This window comes from Mesoplodon mirus, assembly GCF_964341445.2.
Source record: "Mesoplodon mirus genome assembly, chromosome: 9".
Taxonomy (NCBI): Eukaryota; Metazoa; Chordata; class Mammalia; order Artiodactyla; family Ziphiidae; genus Mesoplodon; species Mesoplodon mirus.
The window spans coordinates 100,675,120-100,697,315 of NC_138985.1; the positions used below are offsets into that span (position 1 = coordinate 100,675,120).

Consider the following 22,196-nt stretch of genomic DNA (forward strand, 5'->3'; position numbering starts at 1 on the left):
TGGAAAATAATGATATCACAAAGATTTTCCCACAAGAGAGTTCTGAGCCCCACGTCAGGCTCCCTAGCCTGAGGGTCTGGCATTGGGAGGAGGAACCCCCCCAGAGCAGTTGGCTTTGAAGGCCAGTGGGGCTTGAGTACAGGAGCTTCACAGGACTGGGGCAACAGAGACTGCACTCTTGGAGAGCACTCACAAGGGTCCAAATACACTGGGACCCAACACAAAGCAGTAACTCCATAGGATCCTGGGCTGGACCTACCTGCGGGTCCTGGAGGATCTCCTGAGAAGGCAGGGGTCGGCAAATGCTAACAGCCAGAAAAGGAGAAATCAACAGTAATACAATAATAGTGGGGGACTTTAACACCCCACTTAAATCAATGGATAGATCATCCAGACAGAAAATCAATAAGGAAACACAGACCTTAAATGACACATTACACCAGATGCACTTAATTGATATTTATAGAAGATTCCATCCAAAAACAGCAGAATACACTTTCTTCTCAAGTGTACATGGAACATTCTTCAGGATAGATCACATCTTGGGACACAAATCAAGCCTCAGTAAATTTAAGAAAATAGAAATCACAGCAAGCATCTTTTCTGACCCCAGTGCTATGAGATGAGAAATCAATTACAGAAGAAAAAAAAAACTGTAAAAAACACAAACACATGGAGACTAAACAATATGTTACTAAACAACCAATGGATCACTGAAGAAATCAAAGAGGGAATCAAAAAATACCTAGAGCCAAATGACAATGAAAACATGATGATATAAAACCTATGGGACACAGCAAAAGCAGTTCTAAGAGGGAAGTTTATAGCAATGCAATCTTACCTTAGGAAATAAGAAAAAGCTCAAATAAAAAACCTAAGCTGGGCTTCCCTGGTGGCGCAGTGGTTGAGAGTCCGCCTGCCGATGCAGGGGACACGGGTTCGTGCCCCGATCCCGGAAGATCCCACATGCCGCGGAGCGGCTGGGCCCGCGAGCCATGGCCGCGGAGCCTGTGTGTCCGGAGCCTGTGCTCCGCAACGGGAGAGGCCACAGCAGTGAGAGGCCCGCGTACAGCAAAAAAAAAAAAAAAAAAAAAAAAAAAAAAAAAACCTAAGCTTACACCTAAAACAACCAGAGAAAGAAGAACAAACAAAACCCAAAGTTAGTAAAAGGATAGAAATCATAAAGATCAGAGCAGAAATAAATGAAATAGAGATGAAGAAAACAATAGAAAAGATCAATGAAACTAAAAGCCTGTTCTAGATAGATTTAATTGATATTTATAGGACATTCCATCCAAAAACAGCAGATTACACTTTCTTCTCAAGTGCGCATGGAACATTCTCCAGGATAGATCACATCTTGGGTCAAAAATAAAGCCTCAGTATATTTAAGAAAATTGAAATCACATCAAGCATCTTTTCTGACCACAATGTTATGAGATTAGAAATCAATTACAGGGAAAAAAATGGAAAAACACAAACACATGGAGGCTAAACAATACGTTACTAAATAACCAACAGATCACTGAAGAAATCAAAGAGGAAATCAGAAAACACCTAGAGACAAATGACAACGAAAACACGACAATCCAAAACCTATGGGATGCAGCAAAAGCAGTTCTAAGAGGGAAGTTTATAACTATACAAGCCTACCTCAAGAAACAAGAAAAACCTCCAGTAAACAATCTAACCGTACACCTAAAGGAACTAAAGAAAGAAGAACAAACAAAACCCAAAGCTAGTAGAAGGAAAGAAATCATAAAGATCAGAGCAGAAATAAATGAAATCAAAACAAAGAAAACAATAGCAAAGAGCAATAAAACTAAAAGCTGGTTCTTTGAGAAGATAAAGAAAATTGATAAACCATTAGCCAGACTCATCAAGAAAAAGAGGGAGAGGACTCAAATCAATAAAATTAGGAATGAAAAAGGAGAAGTGACAACAGACACTGCAGAAATACAAAGCATCTAAGAGACTACTACAAGCAACGCTATGCCAATAAAATGGACAACCTGGAAGAAATGGACAAATTCGTAGAAAGGTATAACCTTCTAAGACTGAACCAGGAAGAAATAGAAAATATGAACAGACCAATCACAAGTAAGGAAATTGAAACTGTGATTAAAAATCTTCCAACAAACAAAAGTCCAGGACCAGATGGCTTCACAGGTGAATTCTAGCAAACATTTAGAGAAGAGCTAACACCCATCCTTCTCAAACTCTTCCAAAAAACTGCAGAGGAAGGAACACTCCCAAACTCATTCTATGAGGCCACCATCACCCTGATACCAAAACCAGACAAAGATACTACAAAAAAAGAAAATTACAGACCAATATCACTGATGAATATAGATGCAAAAATCCTCAACAAAATACTAGCAAACAGAATCCAACAGCACATTAAAAGGATCATACACCATGATCAAGTTGGATTTATCCCAGGGATGCAAGGATTCTTCAATATATGCAAATCAATCAATGTGATACACCATATTAACAAATGGAAGAAGAAAAACCATATGATCATCTCAATAGATGCAGAAAAAGCTTTTGACGAAATTCAACACTGATTTATGATAAAAACCCTCCAGAAACTGGGTATAGAGGGAACCTACCTCAACATAATAAAGGCCATATACGACAAACCCACAGCAAATATCATTCTCAATGGTGAAAAACTGAAAGCATTTCCTCTAAGATCAGGAACGAGACAAGGATGTCCACTCTCACCACTATTATTCAACATAGTTTTGGAAGTCCTAGCTACGGCAATCAAAGAAAAAGAAATAAAAGGAATCCAAATAGGAAAAGAAGAAGTAAAACTGTCACTTTTTGCAGATGACATGATACTATACATAGAGAATCCTAAAAATGCCACCAGAAAACTACTAGAGCTAGTCAATGAATTTGGTAAAGTTGCAGGATACAAAATTAATGCACAGAAATCTCTTGCATTCCTATACACTAATGATGAAAAATCTGAAAGAGAAATTAAGGAAACACTCCCATTTACCATTGCAACAAAAAAATAATAAAATACCTAAGAATAAAGCTACCTAGGGAGATAAAAGACCTGTACACAGAAAAGTATAAAACACTGATGAAAGAAATTAAAGATGATACCAACAGATGGAAATATATACCATGTTGTTGGATTGGAAGAATCAATATTGTGAAAATTACTATACTACCCAAAGCAATCTACAAATTCAATGCAAATTACCAATGGCATTTTTTACGGAACTGGAACAAATCATCTTAAAATTTGTATGGGTATGACTGATTCACTTTGTTATAAAGCAGAAACTAATAAAAAAAAAAAATTGTATGGCGACACAAAAGACCCCGAATAGCCAAAGCAGTCTTGAAGGAAAAAAACGGAGCTGGAGGAATCAGATTCCCTGACTTCAGACTATACTGTATAGTATACAAAGCTTTGTATACAAAGCTACAGTAATCAAGACAATATGGTACTGGCACAAAAACAGAAACATAGATCAATGGAACAAGATAGAAAGCCCAGAGATAAACCCACGCACCTATGGTCAACTAATCTATGACAAAGGAGGCAAAGATATACAATGGAGAAAAGACAGTCTCTTCAATAAGTCGTGCTGGGAAAACTGGACAGCTACATGTAAAAGAATGAAATTAGAACACTCCCTAACACCATACACAAAAATAAACTCAAAATGGATTCGAGACTTAAATGTAAGACCGGACACTATAAAACTCTTAGAGGAAAACATAAGAACACTCTTTGACATAAATCACGCAAGATCTTTTTTGATCCACCTCCTAGAGTAATGGAAATGAAAACAAAAATAAACAAATGGAACCTAATGAAACTTCAAAGCTTTTGCACAGCAAAGGAAAGCATAAACAAGACGAAAGACAACCCTCAGAATGGGAGAAAATATTTGCAAACGGACAAAGGATTAATCTCCAAAATAAATAAACAGCTCATGCAGCTCAATATTAAAACAAACAACCCAATCCAAAAATGGGCAGAAGACCTAAATAGACATTTCTCCAAAGAAGACATACAGATGGCCAAGAAGCACATGAAAAGCTGCTCAACATCACTAATTATTACAGAAATGCAAATTAAAACTACAATGAGGTATCACCTCACACCAGTTAGAATGGGCATCATCAGAAAATCTACAAACAACAAATGCTGGAGAGGGTGTGGAGAAAAGGGAACCCTCTTGCACTGTTGGTGGGAATGTAAATTGATACAGCCACTATGGAGAACAGTATGGAGGTTCCTTAAAAAACTAAAAATAGAATTACCATATGATCCAGCAATCCCACGACTGGGCATATACCCAGGGAAAACCATAATTCAAAAAGACACATGCACCCCAATGTGCATTGCAGCACTATTTACAATAGCCAGGTCATGGAAGCAACCTAAATGCCCATCGACAGACGAATGGATAATGAAGATGTAGTACACATATACAATGGAATATTACTCAGCCATAAAGAGGAACGAAATTGAGTCATTTATTGAGATGTGGATGGATCTAAAGACTGTCATACAGAGTGAAGTAAGTCAGAAAGAGAAAAATAAATATTGTATATTAACACATGTATGTGGAACCTAGAAAAATGGTACAGATGAACCGGTTTGCAGGGCAGAAGTTGAGACACAGATGTAGAGAACACCAAGGGGGGAAAACCGCGGTGGGGTGGGGATGGTGGTGTGCTGAATTGGGCGATTGGGACTGACATGTATACACTGATGTGTATAAAATTGATGACTAATAAGAACCTGCAGTATAAAAAAAGAAACAAACAAAAAAAACAACTAACACTAAACTTTCTTTGGGTTATTTGTATGGAAATATATTAATATAAATGTTTCAGACATTACATGAAATTTCTAAAAATCTCTCATGTTCTGGTATAATGTTATAAGTCATAATTCTAGTTATTACTTTAAAATGTATATCTCAGAAATAACTAAACTTCCTTGTCTACTGCATTATTATGAACTTTCATCAAATCTTTAACCATGGTCATTTTTAAGTCTTTTGTCATTTACAGACAGTTCTGGGTGTACTCTGATGCTTTTGCAAAAATGTTCCCATAAAAGGGTTTCATCTTCAAGGAATTCATGGAAAAGACTCTTGACAAGTACAGGTTTCTGGTAACTGACTGTACTGCTGAACTGAATGAATAAGCATTTTCAGAACTCTAATGGAAAACTGATGAACTCATAAAAGTGCTAACAAAAGATCAAGATGAAAAAAAGTTAATTACATGGGACTGAGTGAACTGATGAGGATGATTATAATTTTTGTGACTTTCTGTTTGAATTAAAAAAAACAATCCCACAAGGACTCAGAGGCAAAAAATATACAAATCAATTTTCACTGCAAAGTAAAGGAGCTGTTACAGTGGAGGATTACTGGACTGAATGTCAATATTATGACATAGTGTGAGTGTGTTTCGTGTTTGGTAATTGCAATCATTGCTGCTTTTGCTGTGGTCATCCATTTACAATGCTGGGTGTCAGTTTATCTCTTGTAAAAATAAAATACAGTGTGTGTGTGTGTGAAAAAAAAATGAAGCAGGGGATTAGGTTGCAGGGGATTAGGTTAACTCTTGGGACTGGGATGAATAACTAATCTAAAACGTACTGAGGGTAAAGCAGCTCTGTAAGAGAAAATATTGTGTTTATATATGAACCTTTTGAATTTGAAGTACTTGAGGGATACTTAGGTAGAAATGTATAGCAGGGCATTGGTTTCAAGTTTCTGAAACTCAGAAACAAGCTGTTGGCCAAAAATACACATTTGGGAGTCACTGATTTTATTTGAAGTTATAGGTTTAGGTGGGGTTAACTAAATGTCATAATTATTATGATTTTATCATGATATTTTAAATTTAACTCCCTAAATGGACAAAGTACTCTATTAAAATAATAATTAAGCAAATGCCCTGCATATTTGCCTTATAATAAATTACAGAATAATTATGTATTTTTTTATAATGTAAGTGCTTTCAGCATCATAGTGCTATTGGTTAATTTGGTCATTCCCCAAGTATTAAAAAGACTCCAAATTTAGAAACTGCGAAAACATGGTAGCATGATAGTGCCTTATTAAGAAGTTTTATGTATATCACACCTCTGGATGCCCACTGTACTCTAAGCTTTTTGAAATCCAATCAATCAAATCAATGTGTCTGAATTCTTCTGGCACAGAGTCTGGTACATAGTAGAAACTCAATAAATATCTGTTAAATGTGTGACAAAGACTGTGTAGCAGTTGAACGAGACTGGAGATTAAATACATACATAAATTTTTAAAAATAAATAAATAAAAAATAAAAGCTGGTTCTTTGAAAAGATAAGCAAAATTGATGAACTTTTAGCCAGACTCATCAAGAAAGACAGGGAGAGGACTCAAATCAACAAAATTAGAAATGAAACAGGAGAAGTTACAACTGACACCACAGAAATACACAGGATCATAAGAGACTACTACAAGCAACTGTATGCCAATAAAATGGACAACCTAGAAGAAATGGATAAATTCTTAGAAATGTAGAACCTTCCAAGACTGAACCAGGAAGAAACAGAAAATATGAACAGATCAATCACAAGTAGTGAAATTGAAATTGTGATTTAAAAACAGGACCAGATGGCTTCACAAAATTCTATCAAACATTTAGAGAAGAATTAACACCTATCCTTCTGAAACTCTTCCAAAAATTCCAAAGGGAGCAAACACTCCCAAACTCATTCTATGAGGTCACCATCACCCTGATACCAAAACCAGACAAAGATACTACAAAAAAAGAAAATTACACGCCAGCATCACTGATGAACACAGACACAAAGATACTCAACAAAATACTAGCAAACTAAATCCAAAAATACATTAAAAGCATCATACACCATGATCAAGTGGAATTTATCCCAGAGATGCAAGCATTCAATATCCACAAATCAATCAGTGTGATACACCCATTAACAAACTGAAGAATAAAAACTATGATCATCTCAATAGATGCAGAAAAAGCTTTTGACAAAATTCAACACCCATTTATAATAATAAAAAAAAAACTCTCCAGAAAGTGAGCATAGAGGGAACTTACCTCAACATACTAAAGGCCATATATGACAAACCCAGAGCTAACATCATTCTCAACAGTGAAAAACTGAAAGCATTCCCTCTAAGATCTGGAACAAGACAAGGATGTCCACTCTCACCACTTTTATTCAACATAGTTTTGGAAGTCCTAGCCACAGCAATCAGAGAATAAAAAAGAAATCCAAATTGGAAAAGAAGTAAAACTGTCATTTTTTACAGATGACATGATACTATAGAGAATCCTAAAGATGCAACCAGAAAACTACTAGAGCTCATAAATGAATTTGGTAAAGTTGCAGGATACAAAATTAATACACAGAAATCTCTTGCATTTGTATACACTAACAATGAAAGAGCAGAAAGAGAAATTAAAGAAATAATCCCATTTACCACTGCATCAAAAATAATAAAATACCTAGGAATAAACCTACCTAAGGAGGCAAAACACCTGTACTCTGAAAACTATAGAACTCTGATGAAAGAAATCAAAGATGACACAAACAGATAGAAAGATATACCATGTTCTTGGGTTGGAAAAATTAATATTGTCAAATGGCTATACTACCTAAGGCAATCTACAGATTCAATGCAATCCCTATCAAATTACCAATGGCATTTTTCACAGAACAAGAACAAAGAAATTGTAAATTTGTATGGAAACACAAAAGATCCCGAATAGCCAAAGCAATCTTGAGAAAGAAAAACAGAGCTGGAGGAATCAGGCTCCCTGACTTTGGACTATACTACAAAGTGACAGTCATCAAAAAAGTATTGTACTGGCACAAAAATAGAAATATAAATCAATGGAACAGGATAGAAAGCCCAGAAATAAACCCATGCACCTATGGTCAATTAACCTATGACAAAGGAGGCAAGAATATACAATGGAGAAAAGACAGTCTCTTCAATAAGTGGTGCTGGGAAAACTGGACAGCTACATGTAAAAGCATGAAATTAGAACATTCTCTAATGGGACTTCCCTGGTGGTGCAGTGGTTAAGAATCTGCCTGCCAATGCAGAGGATATGGGTTCAAGCCCTGGTCTGGGAAGATCCCACATGCCGCGGAGCAACAAAGCCCGTGCACCACAGCTACTGAGCCTGAGTCTAGAGCCCTCGAGCCACAACTACTGAAGCCCATGCGCCTAGAGCCCCTGCTCCTCAATGAAGAGTAGCCCCCTTTCGCCACAACTAGAGAAAGCTCACACGGCAACGAAGACTCAATGCAGCCAAAAATTAAATTTTTTTTTTAATTTAAAAAGGAGGGTGGGAAGGTAGGAGATGCAAGAGGGAAGAGATATGGGGATACATGTATATGTATAGCTGATTCACTTTGTTATAAAGCAGAAACTAACACACCTTGTTAAGCAATTATACTCCAATAAAGATGTTAAAATAAATAAATAAATAAATAATTTTAAAAAGAAAAAAAAGAACATTCTCTAACACCATATGCAAAAATAGACTCAAAAAGGATCAAAGACCTAAATGTAAGGGCGGACACTATAAAACTCTTAGATGAAAACATAGGCAGAACACTCTTTGACATAAATCGCAGCAATAACTTTTTTGATCCACCTCCTAGAGTAATGAAATAAAAATAAACAAACGGGACCTAATTAAACTTAAAAGCTTTTGCACAGCAAAGGAAACCATAAACAAAAAGATAACCCACAGAATGGGAGAAAATAATGTGCGAACGAAGCAACCAACAAAGGATTAATCTCCAAAATATACAAATAGCTCATGCAGCTCTATGTCAAGAAAACAAACAACCCAATCGAAAAATGGGCAGCAGATCTAGTGGGGGTGGAGGTGCCACACTGCGCTGCACACAGGATCTTAGTTCCCTAACCAGGGATTGAACCTGTGCCCCCTGCACTGGAGGTGCAGAGTCCTAACCACTGGACTGCCAGGGAAGTTCCAGGCAGAAGATTTAAATAGAAATTTCTCCAAAGAAGACAGCCAGATGGCCAAAAAGCACATGAAAAGATGCTCAACATCACTAATTATTAGAGAAATGCAAATCAAAACTACAATGAGGCATCACCTCACACTGGTCAGAATGGCCATCATCAAAAAGTCTACAAACAATAAATGCTCGAGAAGGTGTGGAGAAAAAAGGGAACACTCCTGCACTGTTGGTGGGAATGTAAATTGGTGCAGCCACTGTGGAAAACAGTATGGAGGTTCCTCAATAAACTAAAAATAGAATTACCATATGATCTAGCAATCCCACTCCCAGGCATATACCAAGGCAAAACTATAATTCAAAAAGATACATGCACCCCTATGTTCATAGCAGCACTGTTCACAATAGGCAAGACATGGAAACAACCTAAATGACCATCAACAGATGAATGGATAAAGAAGATGTGGTACATATATACAATGGAATATTACTCAGCCATAAAAAAGAATGAAGTGATGCCATTTGCAGCAACATGGATGCAACTAGAGATTATCATACTAAGTGAAGTAAGTCAGAAAGAGAAAGACAAATAACATATGATATCACTTATATGTGGAATCTAAAATATGACACAAATGAACCTATCTATGAAACAGAAACAGAATCAGGGACATAGAGAACAGACTGGTGGTTGCCTAGAGGGAGGGGGTGGGAGAGGGATGGATTGGGAGTTTGGGATTAGCAGCTGCGAACTTGTACATATAGAATGGATAAACAATGAGGTCCTACTGTATAGCACAGGGAACTATATTCAATATCCTGTGATAAACCATAATGGCAAAGAATATGGAAAAGAATGTATACATATGTATAACTGAGTCACTTTGCTGTACAGCAGTAATTAACACAACACTGTAAATCAAGTATACTTCAATTAAAAAAATAAAAATAAATAAATTGGTATAACCACTATGGAGAACAGTATGGAGGTTCGTTAAAAACAAAAAATAGAACTACCATATGATCCAGCAATCCCACTCCTGGGCAGGTATCCAGAGAAAACCATAATTCGAAAAGATACATGTACCCCTGGGGCTTCCCTGGTGGCACAGTGGTTAAGAATCCACCTGCCAATGCAGGGGACACGGGTTTGAGCCCTGGTCCGGGAAGATCCCACGTGCCACAGAGCAACTAAGCCCGTGCGCCACAACTACTGAGCCTGCACTCTAGAGCCCACGAGCCACAACTGCTGAAGCCTGGACACCTAGGGCTCATGCTCTGCCACAAGAGAAGCCACCGCAATGAGAAGCCCGCACACCACACCGAAGAGTAGCCCCCACTCACCGCAACTAGAGAAAGCCCACGCGCAGCAACAGACACAACTCAGCCAAAAATCAATTAATTAATTAATTTTTAAAAAAAGAAAAGATACTTGCACCCCAATGTTCATTGCAGCACTTTTTACAATAGCCAAGACATAAAAGCAACCTAAATGTCCACAGGCAGGGGAATGGATAAAGAAGATGTGGTACATATATACAATGGAATATTACTCAACCATAAAAGAGAACGAAATAATGCCATGTGCAGCAACATGGATGGGCCTAGAGATTATCATAGTAAGTGAAGTAATTCAGACAGAGAATGACAAATATCATATATTACTCATATGTGGAATCTAATTTTTTAAAATGATACAAATGAACTTATTTACGAAACAGACTCACAGATTTTGAAAACAAACTTATGGTTCCCAAAGGGGAAATAGGGAAGGGATAAATTAGGAGCTTGGGATTAACATAAACACACTACTATGTATAAAATAGATAACCAATAAGGACCTACTGTATAGCACAGGAAAATCTACTCAGTATTCTATAACAACCTATATGGGAAAAGAATCTGGAAAAGAATGAGTATATGTATATGTATAACTGAATCACTTTGCTGTACACCTGAAACTAACACAACATTGTAAATCAACTATACTTCAGTAAAATTTAAAAATTAATTAAAATAAAAATAGATCTCATTAAAGTGGAATCACCCTATGAATAATGTTACCATAAATATGCTAACAATTGAATTCCAATAAAGTATTTTAAATCTATTAAAAAAATAAAAAGTATATAACTATGATCATATTTGAGTAAAATGTATATGCATATTTATATGTACATATGCTTAGATATATTGCAAGGGCTTCATTAAAATATTTATATTTGTTATCTCCAGTAAAATATTAGGGTAGTAAAATTTTATTTCTAGTTTTCAGCATGGAAGAAGAAAAAATCACGTGGTCAAAATTGCCTTTGGAAATCTCTTAAATCACTGAAAATACAATAAACACAAATGTATTTATGAATCACACTTGACATTGACAAAAACTTTCTCCTTGACCAAACCCTAGCCAGGCTTTTCTAAGCTGCTTCTCACCTAGGCCTCAATCTTGGTATATAAACATTTGAACAAAGACTAACAGTTTCTAACAGCTCAAAGCCACACCCCTCGGATGACCCTAGCTCTCTTAAAAGTGCCTACCTGAACATACTCAAGGCTTCCAAAAAATTTACTGCTTGTTCCGATCGATACCTGGAGATAGGGCTCCTGTCTGGGTTTCACATGGACCAACCCCTCTTAGCACTTTTTGCCGATTTTCACTTCCCTTGCTCTATTGAGACCTTCCTTGTCTTATTCTCTCTTCTCCCTTTAAAAAGCCCAGTCACCTCCGTACAAATCAAAGCTGAATTCAGTCCACACTGGACTCTTTTTCCTACTGCAATAATTACTAATCAGAATCTGTCCCTACCACTTTAACTAGTGTCTGACTTTATCTTGGACAACATAGTTTCTCAGTAAGTTTACTGCTTACTAGAAGTCACTAATGAAACTATGAAATGGATAGATTTTTTATTCCCATTAACTGGTGAAGTTCTGTGTATCGTCTTATGCATTGATTCATTGTTTCCATGCTTCTGGGGAAGGTCAGGCATTCAACAGGACAACAAAATCATTGTTCAGCTGTGACAATTCAATTAGGGTTTTTTGAAACCCTTGAAAAGTAAAGGTTTGTCTTTCATCCTTGTCTAGTATTTTTTTTTCCTGGGCAGAAATTAAAATTTTTTATGTATTTCCCTCTATAAGAGAAATGGTTTTCCAGAATTCTGAAATCTCCCTTTTCATTTGAGTAGATGGAGATGTGAAATTAGAGTCTTATGATAAGCTGTTTCCCCCCTTGCCCTCTCCCAATCCCCTGCCAATTCACTCTTCAGCAACCAGAGTGCTCTTTGTAAATTGCAAAACTGATCATGACACTGCTTAAAACCTTTCAGTTACTTCCCACTCCTCCTAAGAAAAAAAATCCAAAGTATGCCTGCAAGGCACACTCTCTCCCTGTACTTCTCTGCACTTTGCTCATCACAGCTATTTTCTATTCCGAGAACACACCAAGCTCTTCCCATCCCCAGGACTTTGCACCAGATGTCATCCCACCTGAAATGCTGTTACCCTTTACAAGTTGTCAGCTTCTTATACTTCAGGTCTCAACTCCAAAGTCACCTACCCAGAGAGGACTTGCCTCTTTTTATAATTTTTTTAAATTGAAGTACAGTTGATGTACTTTATTACATAAGTTACATACAGGTGTACAATACAGTGATTCACAATTTTTAAAGGCTACTCTCCATTTATAGTTACTCTAAAATATTGGCTATATGAAGCCTTGTCTTTTAAAAAGGCCTGTCTCTCATGGAGTGTATGGATTTTAATTCAATTTATCTTTCAGTAAAGGAATGTTGAGCCAAAAGAGGGGGTGGGGGGAAGGCCTGTCATCCCTTTCACTCATTATCATTGCCTCCCAACATACTTTCAAGTTGAGTGCTTTACAAATATGCAAATAATTAAGATATGCAAATAATTAATTTGAATCATCTTAATTTTGTGCATAGAGTAAGCCTCTTGAGAGCAGGAATCTTGTGGTGGTGTGCTGCGAAATGTTTAACAGGCTTTCCAGAAACAGTCCTGATGGTAGCATTTGCCTGTGGCCATGGGATAAAAACCACCAACGTGCTAATTTCAAGCTACAACGTGACATCAACTAGCTTGCAAAGTAATTTCCTGAAAATTTAACAATCAGCTTTCACAAGCCAGTGCAGGCCAGTTCCAGCACACCACTGGACCCTGGTCTGGCTTATTTACTGCTGTAAATAAAGAGAACAATGTCAGGCACAGAGTAAGCGTGCAATAAATGTTGGCTGAACGTTGAACTGGGATAAATTCTTTCTTATTTTTGGCCGTGCCTCGCGGCATGCAGGATCTTAGTTCCCGGCCAGGGATCAAACCCCCCGCCCCTGCAGTGGAAGTGTGGAATTCCCTTATAAATTCTTGCTTCTACTCTATCAAATATAGATTGTAGCTTATGGAGTCCTTTTTGGCATTCTAACTGCCAAACTGTGAAAGAGGCAGTTTGTAGAATTTGTAGAAATTACCCTGAAAACAACTTGTCGAATGAGTCACCAAAGTAAGTTCCTAAATGGAGGACAAAAGAAAGAGGAGGAGAAAGGAAAGGGGAGTGAGAAGGGAAGGAAGAGGAGGAGGAAGAATTAAGTGAAAGTAAAGTCAATTCCCTTGATGGCCACACCTCTCATTGGTCCCTAGACCAATAGCATCAGATTCACTCTGGATTCCTGCTAAAACTGTAGGTGATGGTCCCATATACAGAATCAGAATCTCTGGGTGAAGTCCAGGAATCTTCACGGTATCAAGTTACCCTAGTAACTCTGACATGCACTGAAGCTCAAGAACCGCGTCCAAGGGTACACTGACTGATGAGCTCATGAGAGTGTCACCAAGCTCTCCTGTCTACCTGGAGCAGCCGGCCCCACTCCAAACCCAGGCAAATATTCTACGAGCAAACACAAAGCTTCCCAGATTCTAACTTCCCATCCTAAACCTGATGAGGAAAGCAAAACATTCCAATTGCATAGTGATTGAAATAACTCAACTGGACTTAAATATTTCTCAGTAACAGAAATACTCTTATTTGAATATTTAGCATTTGGCCTTGAGGCTATTGATCATCGTTATGGTTATTAGCTAACACTTATTGAGGGCTTACTATGTGTCAAATGTTGGGCTCAGTGCTTCGTATGTATTAATCTCATGCAGTACTGAGAAGAAACCTACGTAGTGGGTGCTATTGTTTATCTTCATTTTACAGATGAGGGGGGCATAGAAAGTTGGGTGACTTCACTGTGAAGAGTTGAGAACTCCCCGAGCAGGATGCTAAGCAGAACAAAGCCCTATGCCCCAGGAGACCTGGTCCTAGTTGAGATATTTCCTGGTCCACAAAGTCGCCAAAAGCAGGGTAGCCTCAAAGATAAATGCCCACAAATACCCAGAGAAAATGTTCCAAGTGGTTGAGAACCAAGAGACTCTCTTCCTAATTAAAGCTTGGAAAATAAACTCGACCTCGCTCTGATCATCCAGAAATAGGATCAATATTTTAGTGCTGCCTTTCACTATTATGTTCTTTTCTGAACATGCTGAAATAAGTACAAAAGAACTGTGAAAAGCAAAACTGCAAGACCAAAACTGCCCTCATTTTTAATTAAGTAGGCAAAATATTCCCAAATAGTTTTAATAAGGGTGGTAGCAAAATCCCATTAAATTATAAGAAATACACATTACAGTCTGTTTAGCCCATGTCAACCCCCTTTCTCTGAAAACTGCCCCTCCGAGGGTGCATTCATCCATAAATCTGACTCTTGGCCACAACTGATTTAGCTCAACTATGAACAACTGACCAGGCCTGACCAGTGAGATGCCAGAGAGAGCATCCTTCTGGGATGCAGAGAGTACTTTGGTGCCTGGAACTAAGGTTAGATGTTTGGGATTTGCGGGGCGGCCATGTCCGTGGACAAGTATAGCACACTGGTCTTGAGGGAGTACAGCCTGAAAGCTCAGTGACCCTGGGCCCCAGACAGATGTGAGGAGGACACAGCCTGGGTCCCTGACAGCCCTCACTGCCTGGATCAGGCCCACCCAGGGCCCAGCCTCACTCTTGTCTTTGGCTGCAGCCAGCTCAGGTGGATTTCCATTTCTCGTGGCCGAAAGAGAATGATCAGGGCAGAAGGACAAGCTGCTTGGCCGTCTGAGGAACCATGACCCTGTGGGTCACCACATCTGCTTCTGCTTCTCTCCTGAAACAGGGCCCATCCAACAGTCCAGATCACCCCTGGATTTTCTCCCAGCCTGTGCCTGGTTTGTCCAAATGCTGGACTTAACCTGCCCAGGGCCACGTCCTTGCACCCTGGTGCAGCCTCCCTGCACTTCTGTGCTGTTTTTCAATTGCACCCTTGACAGTGTCAGGGTTGGAGCTCACTGTCGTTCAGCTGCCCCAGCACCTTGTGTCATCCATGTCTTTTGCATCTTCCCCCAACAATGTCCAGCAAAATCTAAACCCTGCATGCAATGCATTACATGCTATTCACTGGAAGACTGGAAGACCCAGCCAAATTAACCAGACAATGGGAAAACAACACCTCAAGGAAACTCAAGTAAACAAATCCTTGGTTAAACCCTTAACCTGAAGGGAGCCAGGTCCCTCTTTCCCCACCTCCCTTAGACATATCCTCCCTACAGAGACCCCTGGGCTGTACCTGGGATATAAATGGCGCCACCATCGCACCAATGCGACACAGGGAGCCACTGGTCCCCATCCCCAAAGCGCGCGTCGTTGTGGGGTAGACCTGCAGTGGAGGAGTGTAGAAAGCATCTGTTAGCTTAAACCCCTCTTTCCCAAGTCCTCTGCCTTTCCCTCCACAGGTCAGGCTTTGGTATACATACAAGGCCAAATATTCTATATGGATATACAGGATATAGAAAATGTTCATTTTCTCAGGTACACAACTTCGAATTTTAATATCAGAAAATAAACACTTAGAAATTATCCTTTAAGTGAGCAAATTCCAAAGTAGGTGTTTAATATTCCAAACGTAATTTTAGAAAGGTACTTGCAGTCAGACAGAAGATTTCCACTTTAGAGCTATAAACGTATAAAGGTGGTTCTATTGAATGGAAGGAAAATACTCCCCAAATAACAATCCAACCAAACCTTTAATACAGATACAGTGAAAAGAATCGACGAGAGTGCCACATACATGCTACACCATTCACCATGTTTGTGTTGTAAGATCGTATGGTGCAGTCTACTTTCTTGCTGCAACTTTCTTGCATTTATAGTAAAACCTCATTAATCTGTACTTCACTGATTCAGAGTTCTTGATAAATAAGCAAATAGTATTTAATAAAGAAGATTTTAGGGAGAATATATGAAAGAATGCTTCTTTTAATTTTATAAAATTTTCTCTTAATGCTATAAATACTGATCAGTTTTCAACAATTCACTGAAGCAAAGCACGTGGCCTCTTTACTTGGCCACATCGTGTTAGCCACCATCTGCCAAATGCAAAAAACAAGACGCTTTCCTGCCCTAAGGGGCACTGCTATATTTATAAGAATGTCTGGGGGTGGAGTGCCTTTTCACAGAGACTTTTTCTTTTTCTAGAAAATGAGGCTAGTGGCTATTGAAAACAATGGATTCAGATACATACAGATGATCTTTGCTCGAATATCAATTTTTTTTGTTCATTTTTGACCATTCTAGGAGATGAAATAATAGAAGACAAGCAACTTCAGGTACACATCTTTTTTTTTTAAGCAATAAGTATCAGGGAAAAAATACTTAGGAATGACCCTTTAAATGAACACATCCCAAAATACATTAAATTGAATATTCCAAATATAATTTTAGAGGCACACCACAGTACACATAGACATTTAAGTGCACAAATTCACAATAATTTTAGAAGATTGTTAATGGAACTAAATGAAATACTACATATGTCAAATGTGTCATAATTTCCTATTTTTATCTATGTGAGGGGGAAAGAATCTTTTTCTCTGTGGTTTTGATATGTCATCTGTATTCTAAACAGACTTCTATGTTTTCCAAGATGAAGATGAATGCAGCTTTAGCAGTCCCCATAGCACCACTCAGTGAAAGGCAAAACCAGTTAAAATACGAAGTTTCCTACTCAGATATTGCTTATTTCTAGGAATATCTGCTCTTTAAAGTGGTGGTTTCTGAGAAGCTCCTCAGAAGTGATGTATCAAGTAGATATAGTAATTCAATAAATTAAGAATAAATTACTATTATATTCGAATTTAAGCTACCTACAGCAGACAGAGTGGGATGTGATCTTTCAAAAGAATAAAGGTGAAAAATACATTCTAATTTTAAAAAGGGAGAAATAGGGTGTTTTACATTTTATCAGCAGCCTGCAGGTACTGGGCCCTATCCCTATTTCTTCGGGAAGCATGGTATGAGGGCAAGAGTTGTTTTTTACATGGATGCAGTTTAGTGAGAAAGGGAGAAGGTCCTATCTTTCTTCTCAGAGACTGGCTTTCACTAGACCCCATGGGGCAGGAGAAAGGCCACATCAAATAAACCTTCTGGTGTCATTTTAATAGGATGTTTTTAGAAAATCATCAAAAGTCAACAGAAGCCAGGGATGCGTGATCTATAGACAGACACCTGCTCTAAGTAGCTCACCTCGCACACCTTGATGTAACCAACCCCTTCCCCAAAACTAACCTCATCGGTGTAAATATAGATGGTGTTGAAGTTGGACGCCACCAAAGCCCTCAGCATGAAGAGGAAGCCAATGAGGCCAGCACTAGGGAACCAGAAGCGAGACGTTACCAAAGGCGACACAGAGGGCCTTCCGGGGCCCCGATCCCAGTACATTACAGAGGCCAACACACATCCCTGAAGACCAGGTCCCCAGGGAGGTGCTGCTCCTCAGCTGGCCTGACTGTGGGGTCCTAAAGCAAAAGCCTGACTCAATCCTTCAATCCTGTTCCCCCAGAGTGTGCCATTCCAGCCCAGCACCGCCCCCCAAGATGAGCACACCTCTGCCACCACCCTTGGAAAATGGTAACAGTTTTCAGAATAAGTCATATATATTATAAATGAGGCCCACTCTAGGGTCACAAATTCAGAGTGCAATGAATTTTCCCACCACGGGTATGCTGTCTACATCCCTATCTTGACAACGGTGCAGATCATTTGGTAAACAACCAGAGTCTCCATTCTCCAGGAAGCTTTGCATAAAGATCCTAAATATCTTGGTAAGCGAACTGAATACTCCCATGCTGGTACCCATGTCCTGTGAGTGCTGAAGATGGACCTGCTCAGGAAGAGGGGAGGGGCAGGGGCAGGTACCAGGGGCTTGTTTGATTGTTCTAGTCAAACAAGCAGCCTGTAACTCTACTCTTGGTGAAAGGGACTTGCCCCTAACCTCCACTGAAGGCCATGGGTCAGGAGACCTCATTTTAAAACCACTGCACAAAACTAGATTGCTTTAAAGCAACCAGACAGCAAATACCTTGAAGTGCAAATACTGAGGAGAAGAAAGAATAAAGCTGTGCATCCCACGGTAATAGAAAGGCTCAGCTGTCTTCCCAGGAAATCCATGCCCAGGATATTTAAAGGATTCACTAGGAAAAAAATGACAAAGGCAATTTTCAGAACCTTGAAAGCAAATGGCATTCATTAATGGCATGGATTCCTCCCTGTCATTTCAGAAAGAAGCAACTTAATCCAAACGTCATGCGTATTCCAGCCAAGACCCAGTCACACTCTCATCGACTTCATAACTCCTTCAATATGCTTTTCCCACGGGGATCCGAGAACGACAAGCACTGGAGTATATGAAGGATATTTTATGCCCAGGATGCTTATTACAGCACGCAGGTCTATTGTAAACTGCCAACTTGCTAGACCTATATTTTAAATGTTTTATACTGTTTTTCAAAGTCAAGGTACCATTGATTTTTAAGTACCATTATTTTACGTCTATTAAAGCAGAAACAGTGCTTCCAGCTGAAATCTAACATGCCACTGTGAGACACATCCCAGTTTCAGAGACGTTACAGTGTAGGGGAATGCATCTTAGAATTGATACATGCACTAATTCAAAGCTCCACTCCTCCAGACTTCTCCCCACACTGATCCGCACTGGAGACACCTCAGCATGATTTGGGGACTCGTCCATTTCTACCAGGCAGTAGTCAAGTGTATGACAGGTCACTCTTCTCTCCTCTGAGACTCTGAGTTGCACGTCCCCCACCCCAAACAGAGAGCCACCCAATAGAGAGACACTTACGAGCAATTTCACCAATGGTGCTGATAATCATGGTCTGGTAGTCGGAAGGGCAAACACCTGGCAGTGGCAGGGGCTCTGGCTCTCCTCCGAGACCCCTACGGTCACCACTGCCTCAGACTCCGACCGCGAGCCACAGGCCAGGTCCCGCTCCAGCAGCTCCGCACTGGCCAGGATGACCCCGTAGTAGGCAAAAGAGATGCCCAGCCTGGAAGCAAGAAAAGATGGACATTAGGAAAGGCTGTCACCAGGCCTGAAGGAGGGGTAGCACCGTGAGAGGTGGGGAGAAGTGGGGAGAGCTTCTCAGGTGGAAGAAACGGTGTAGGGAGGGGAGGGGGGTGGAAAGCGGGGACACGTTTCAAGGGGACACTAGGGGGTGGCCTTCAGCGGAGGCTGTACGGTGGGAAATGCATTTGCAAGAAAAACAGGATGGAACTAGATGGCGAAGGACCCCTCAGGCCAGGAGGAAGTTTTGTAAGAGGCAGAACAGAACTAACACTGCGTTGAAACAGTCTCCCTCATTCTACAGCTTATGTACTGTAGCCCTGACCATAAAGAGTTAAATATTAGAGAAATGTTGCTTGTGCCCAAACAGCTCATTAAGTTCCCTGAAGAAAGTTCCCATCCCAGGTGGTCCCTGTTAGTTATGGCTATTACTTGTAGATAAGTTCGTTTTCAGCTGGAAAACAAGCAGAGATAAGTGTGGTAAAGTAAAAATAACTGCTAACGACGACTTAAAGTTTTGCAGGAGCCTCGGGATGCAGCCTTGTGAGCAAGCAGAAGAACAGAGAAATGTTCTGCTTCCCTTGAAGGCCAGGTGGCTCCAGGAAGTCTGCAACCCACCTTTAATCTTGAACCCTCCTGCTTCCCCTTTTCCCTTAGCATAAAAGCAGCCTGAATTCTCTTCCAAGTTAAGATGGCTCTTTAAGAGTTTCGTCCACCATCTTCTCCGCCTGCTGGCTTTCCAAATAAAGTCGATATTACTCGCCCCAACGCACTGTCTCTTCTTGGCCTGCCATGCGGCAAGCAGTAGGAGCTTAGACTCTGCAACAGCTTGTTTTCTGCAGCTGCTGCCACAAGTTAGCACAAACTTAGCGCTTTAGCACAGTATCTCACAGTTCTGGAGGTCAGCAGTTCAGCAGCTCTGGCTGACTTCTCTGCGCGGAGTCTCACGTGGCAGACATGACGGTGCAGGCAGGGCTGCTCCACTTTCTGGGGAAGAATCCAGCTCCAAGCTCACCCAGATGGTCGGCAGAATCCAGCTGCACGGGGGTGTAGAACTCGTGTCCATTTCCTTGCTGGCTGTTGACCAGTGGTTTTCAGCTTCTGCAGGTTTCCTTCACTCCTTGTCTGTGAAGCCAGCAACAGCAGGTCGCGTCCTTCTCATGCACTGAAGCTCTCCTTCGACCTCACCTCACGCTTTCTCTTCTGCTGCATCTCTGATTCCAGCTGGAGAAATTTCTCTGCTTTTAAAGACTCAAGCGATAATATTGAGCCCACCTGCCTAATTCAGGATACTCCCTATTTTAAGGCTCGTAACCTTAATTACACCTACAGTCCCTTCACATCTACATCCAAATTAGTGTTTGATTGAATCCCCAGGTGTTGGAACTCTTGGGCATCATCTTTAGAATTCTGCCTTTCGGACGCCATGAAGCTATGGAAGGTTTTTACTTTTGCTTGATGTTTTCTTACTATCTTTTTTTCTGTCTGTTCTTTAATAGATATTTTTACTGAGATATAAACATAACATACAGAAAAGTTCCTATATCAAAGTCAAGAAAAAGAATATCAGGGGAATTCGCTGGCAGTCCAGTGGTTAAGACCCTGTGCTTTCAATACCGAGGGCCCGGGTTCGAGCCCGGGTCAGGGAACTAAGATCCCACAAGCTGCGTGGCCAAAAAAAAAGAAAAAGAATATCAGCCTCCCAGAAGCCCCCCTCATGCCTCTCTCATTTTTACAGAAATGGTTGTAAAAGCCATGTGTAAAGACAGATGGGAACAATCAAGGAAAATCACATATGATCTGCATAGTGGATGATATTAAAGTGATGATTGTTAATCTCATTGGTGTGATTTTAGGATTGGAATCATCTAAGAAAATGTCCTCAAGTAGTTGAGACTCTTAATGAAGTATCTGGGGATGAAATGGCATGAAGTCTAGGGCCTGCTTGAAAATACTTCAGAACAGAAAAAAACAGCTGAAGTAAATATGGGTAGATATCAGTGACTGTCAGATCTGGGCAATGAGTAAATCAGGGTTCATCATGGTATCCTCCCTACTTTCATGTGCATTTATAAATTCTCATAATGAAATATTTAAGAGGAAGACAATAACCACAATATTTCTCCTTGTTATTAAGGTAGCTTTAATATTTTTTTTGTTTAATTTCCAAATATGAAGTATATATATTTTTTGGCCACACCATACAGCTTGCGGGATCTCTGTTCCCCAACCAGGGATTGAACCTAGGCCACGGCAGTGCAAGCGCCAAGTCCTAACCATTAGTCTACCGGGGAATTCCCCAAATATTAAGAGTATTTTAAAAATTAAAGATTCTCAAGAGGAGACGCCAACCTATTTTTAGTGATTATATCTGGGAAAGGCAGATAGACAACCACTTTCCTGAATTCAAACACTATAGATTAGTTTCTACTGTTTTGAATCTTTATATAAATGGAACCACATAATATAATATGTATTTTGTGTGTCTTTCTTTGCTCATTATTACATTTGTAAGATTCAGCCATGTTGAGCACAGAGCACCAGTTTTCTCGTTTTTATTACTGTGTAGTGTTCTATTTTATGAATATAACAGAATCTATCCATTATACCTCTTGATGGGCATGTGGGTTGTTTGTAGTTGGAGCTGTTACAAATAATATAATGCTATTTTATTTTACTATGCATTTCTGTTGGGTATAAATCTAGGAGTAGAATTGCTGAGCCAT

At 39.6% G+C, this 22,196-nt stretch overlaps 1 protein-coding gene across 1 annotated transcript in view; it reads right to left on the bottom strand.

Moving 5' to 3' along the window:
- SVOPL (SVOP like) overlaps positions 1–22,196 on the bottom strand; it is a gene marked incomplete at both ends in the record, with an annotated part of 62,482 nt that overhangs the window by 26,665 nt on the left and 13,621 nt on the right. The window contains 6 exon segments of the mRNA XM_082632249.1: positions 15,679–15,768; positions 17,676–17,757; positions 18,469–18,580; positions 19,249–19,299; positions 19,302–19,453; positions 20,801–20,978. Coding sequence (XP_082488375.1) covers positions 15,679–15,768; positions 17,676–17,757; positions 18,469–18,580; positions 19,249–19,299; positions 19,302–19,453; positions 20,801–20,978 — 665 coding nt within the window.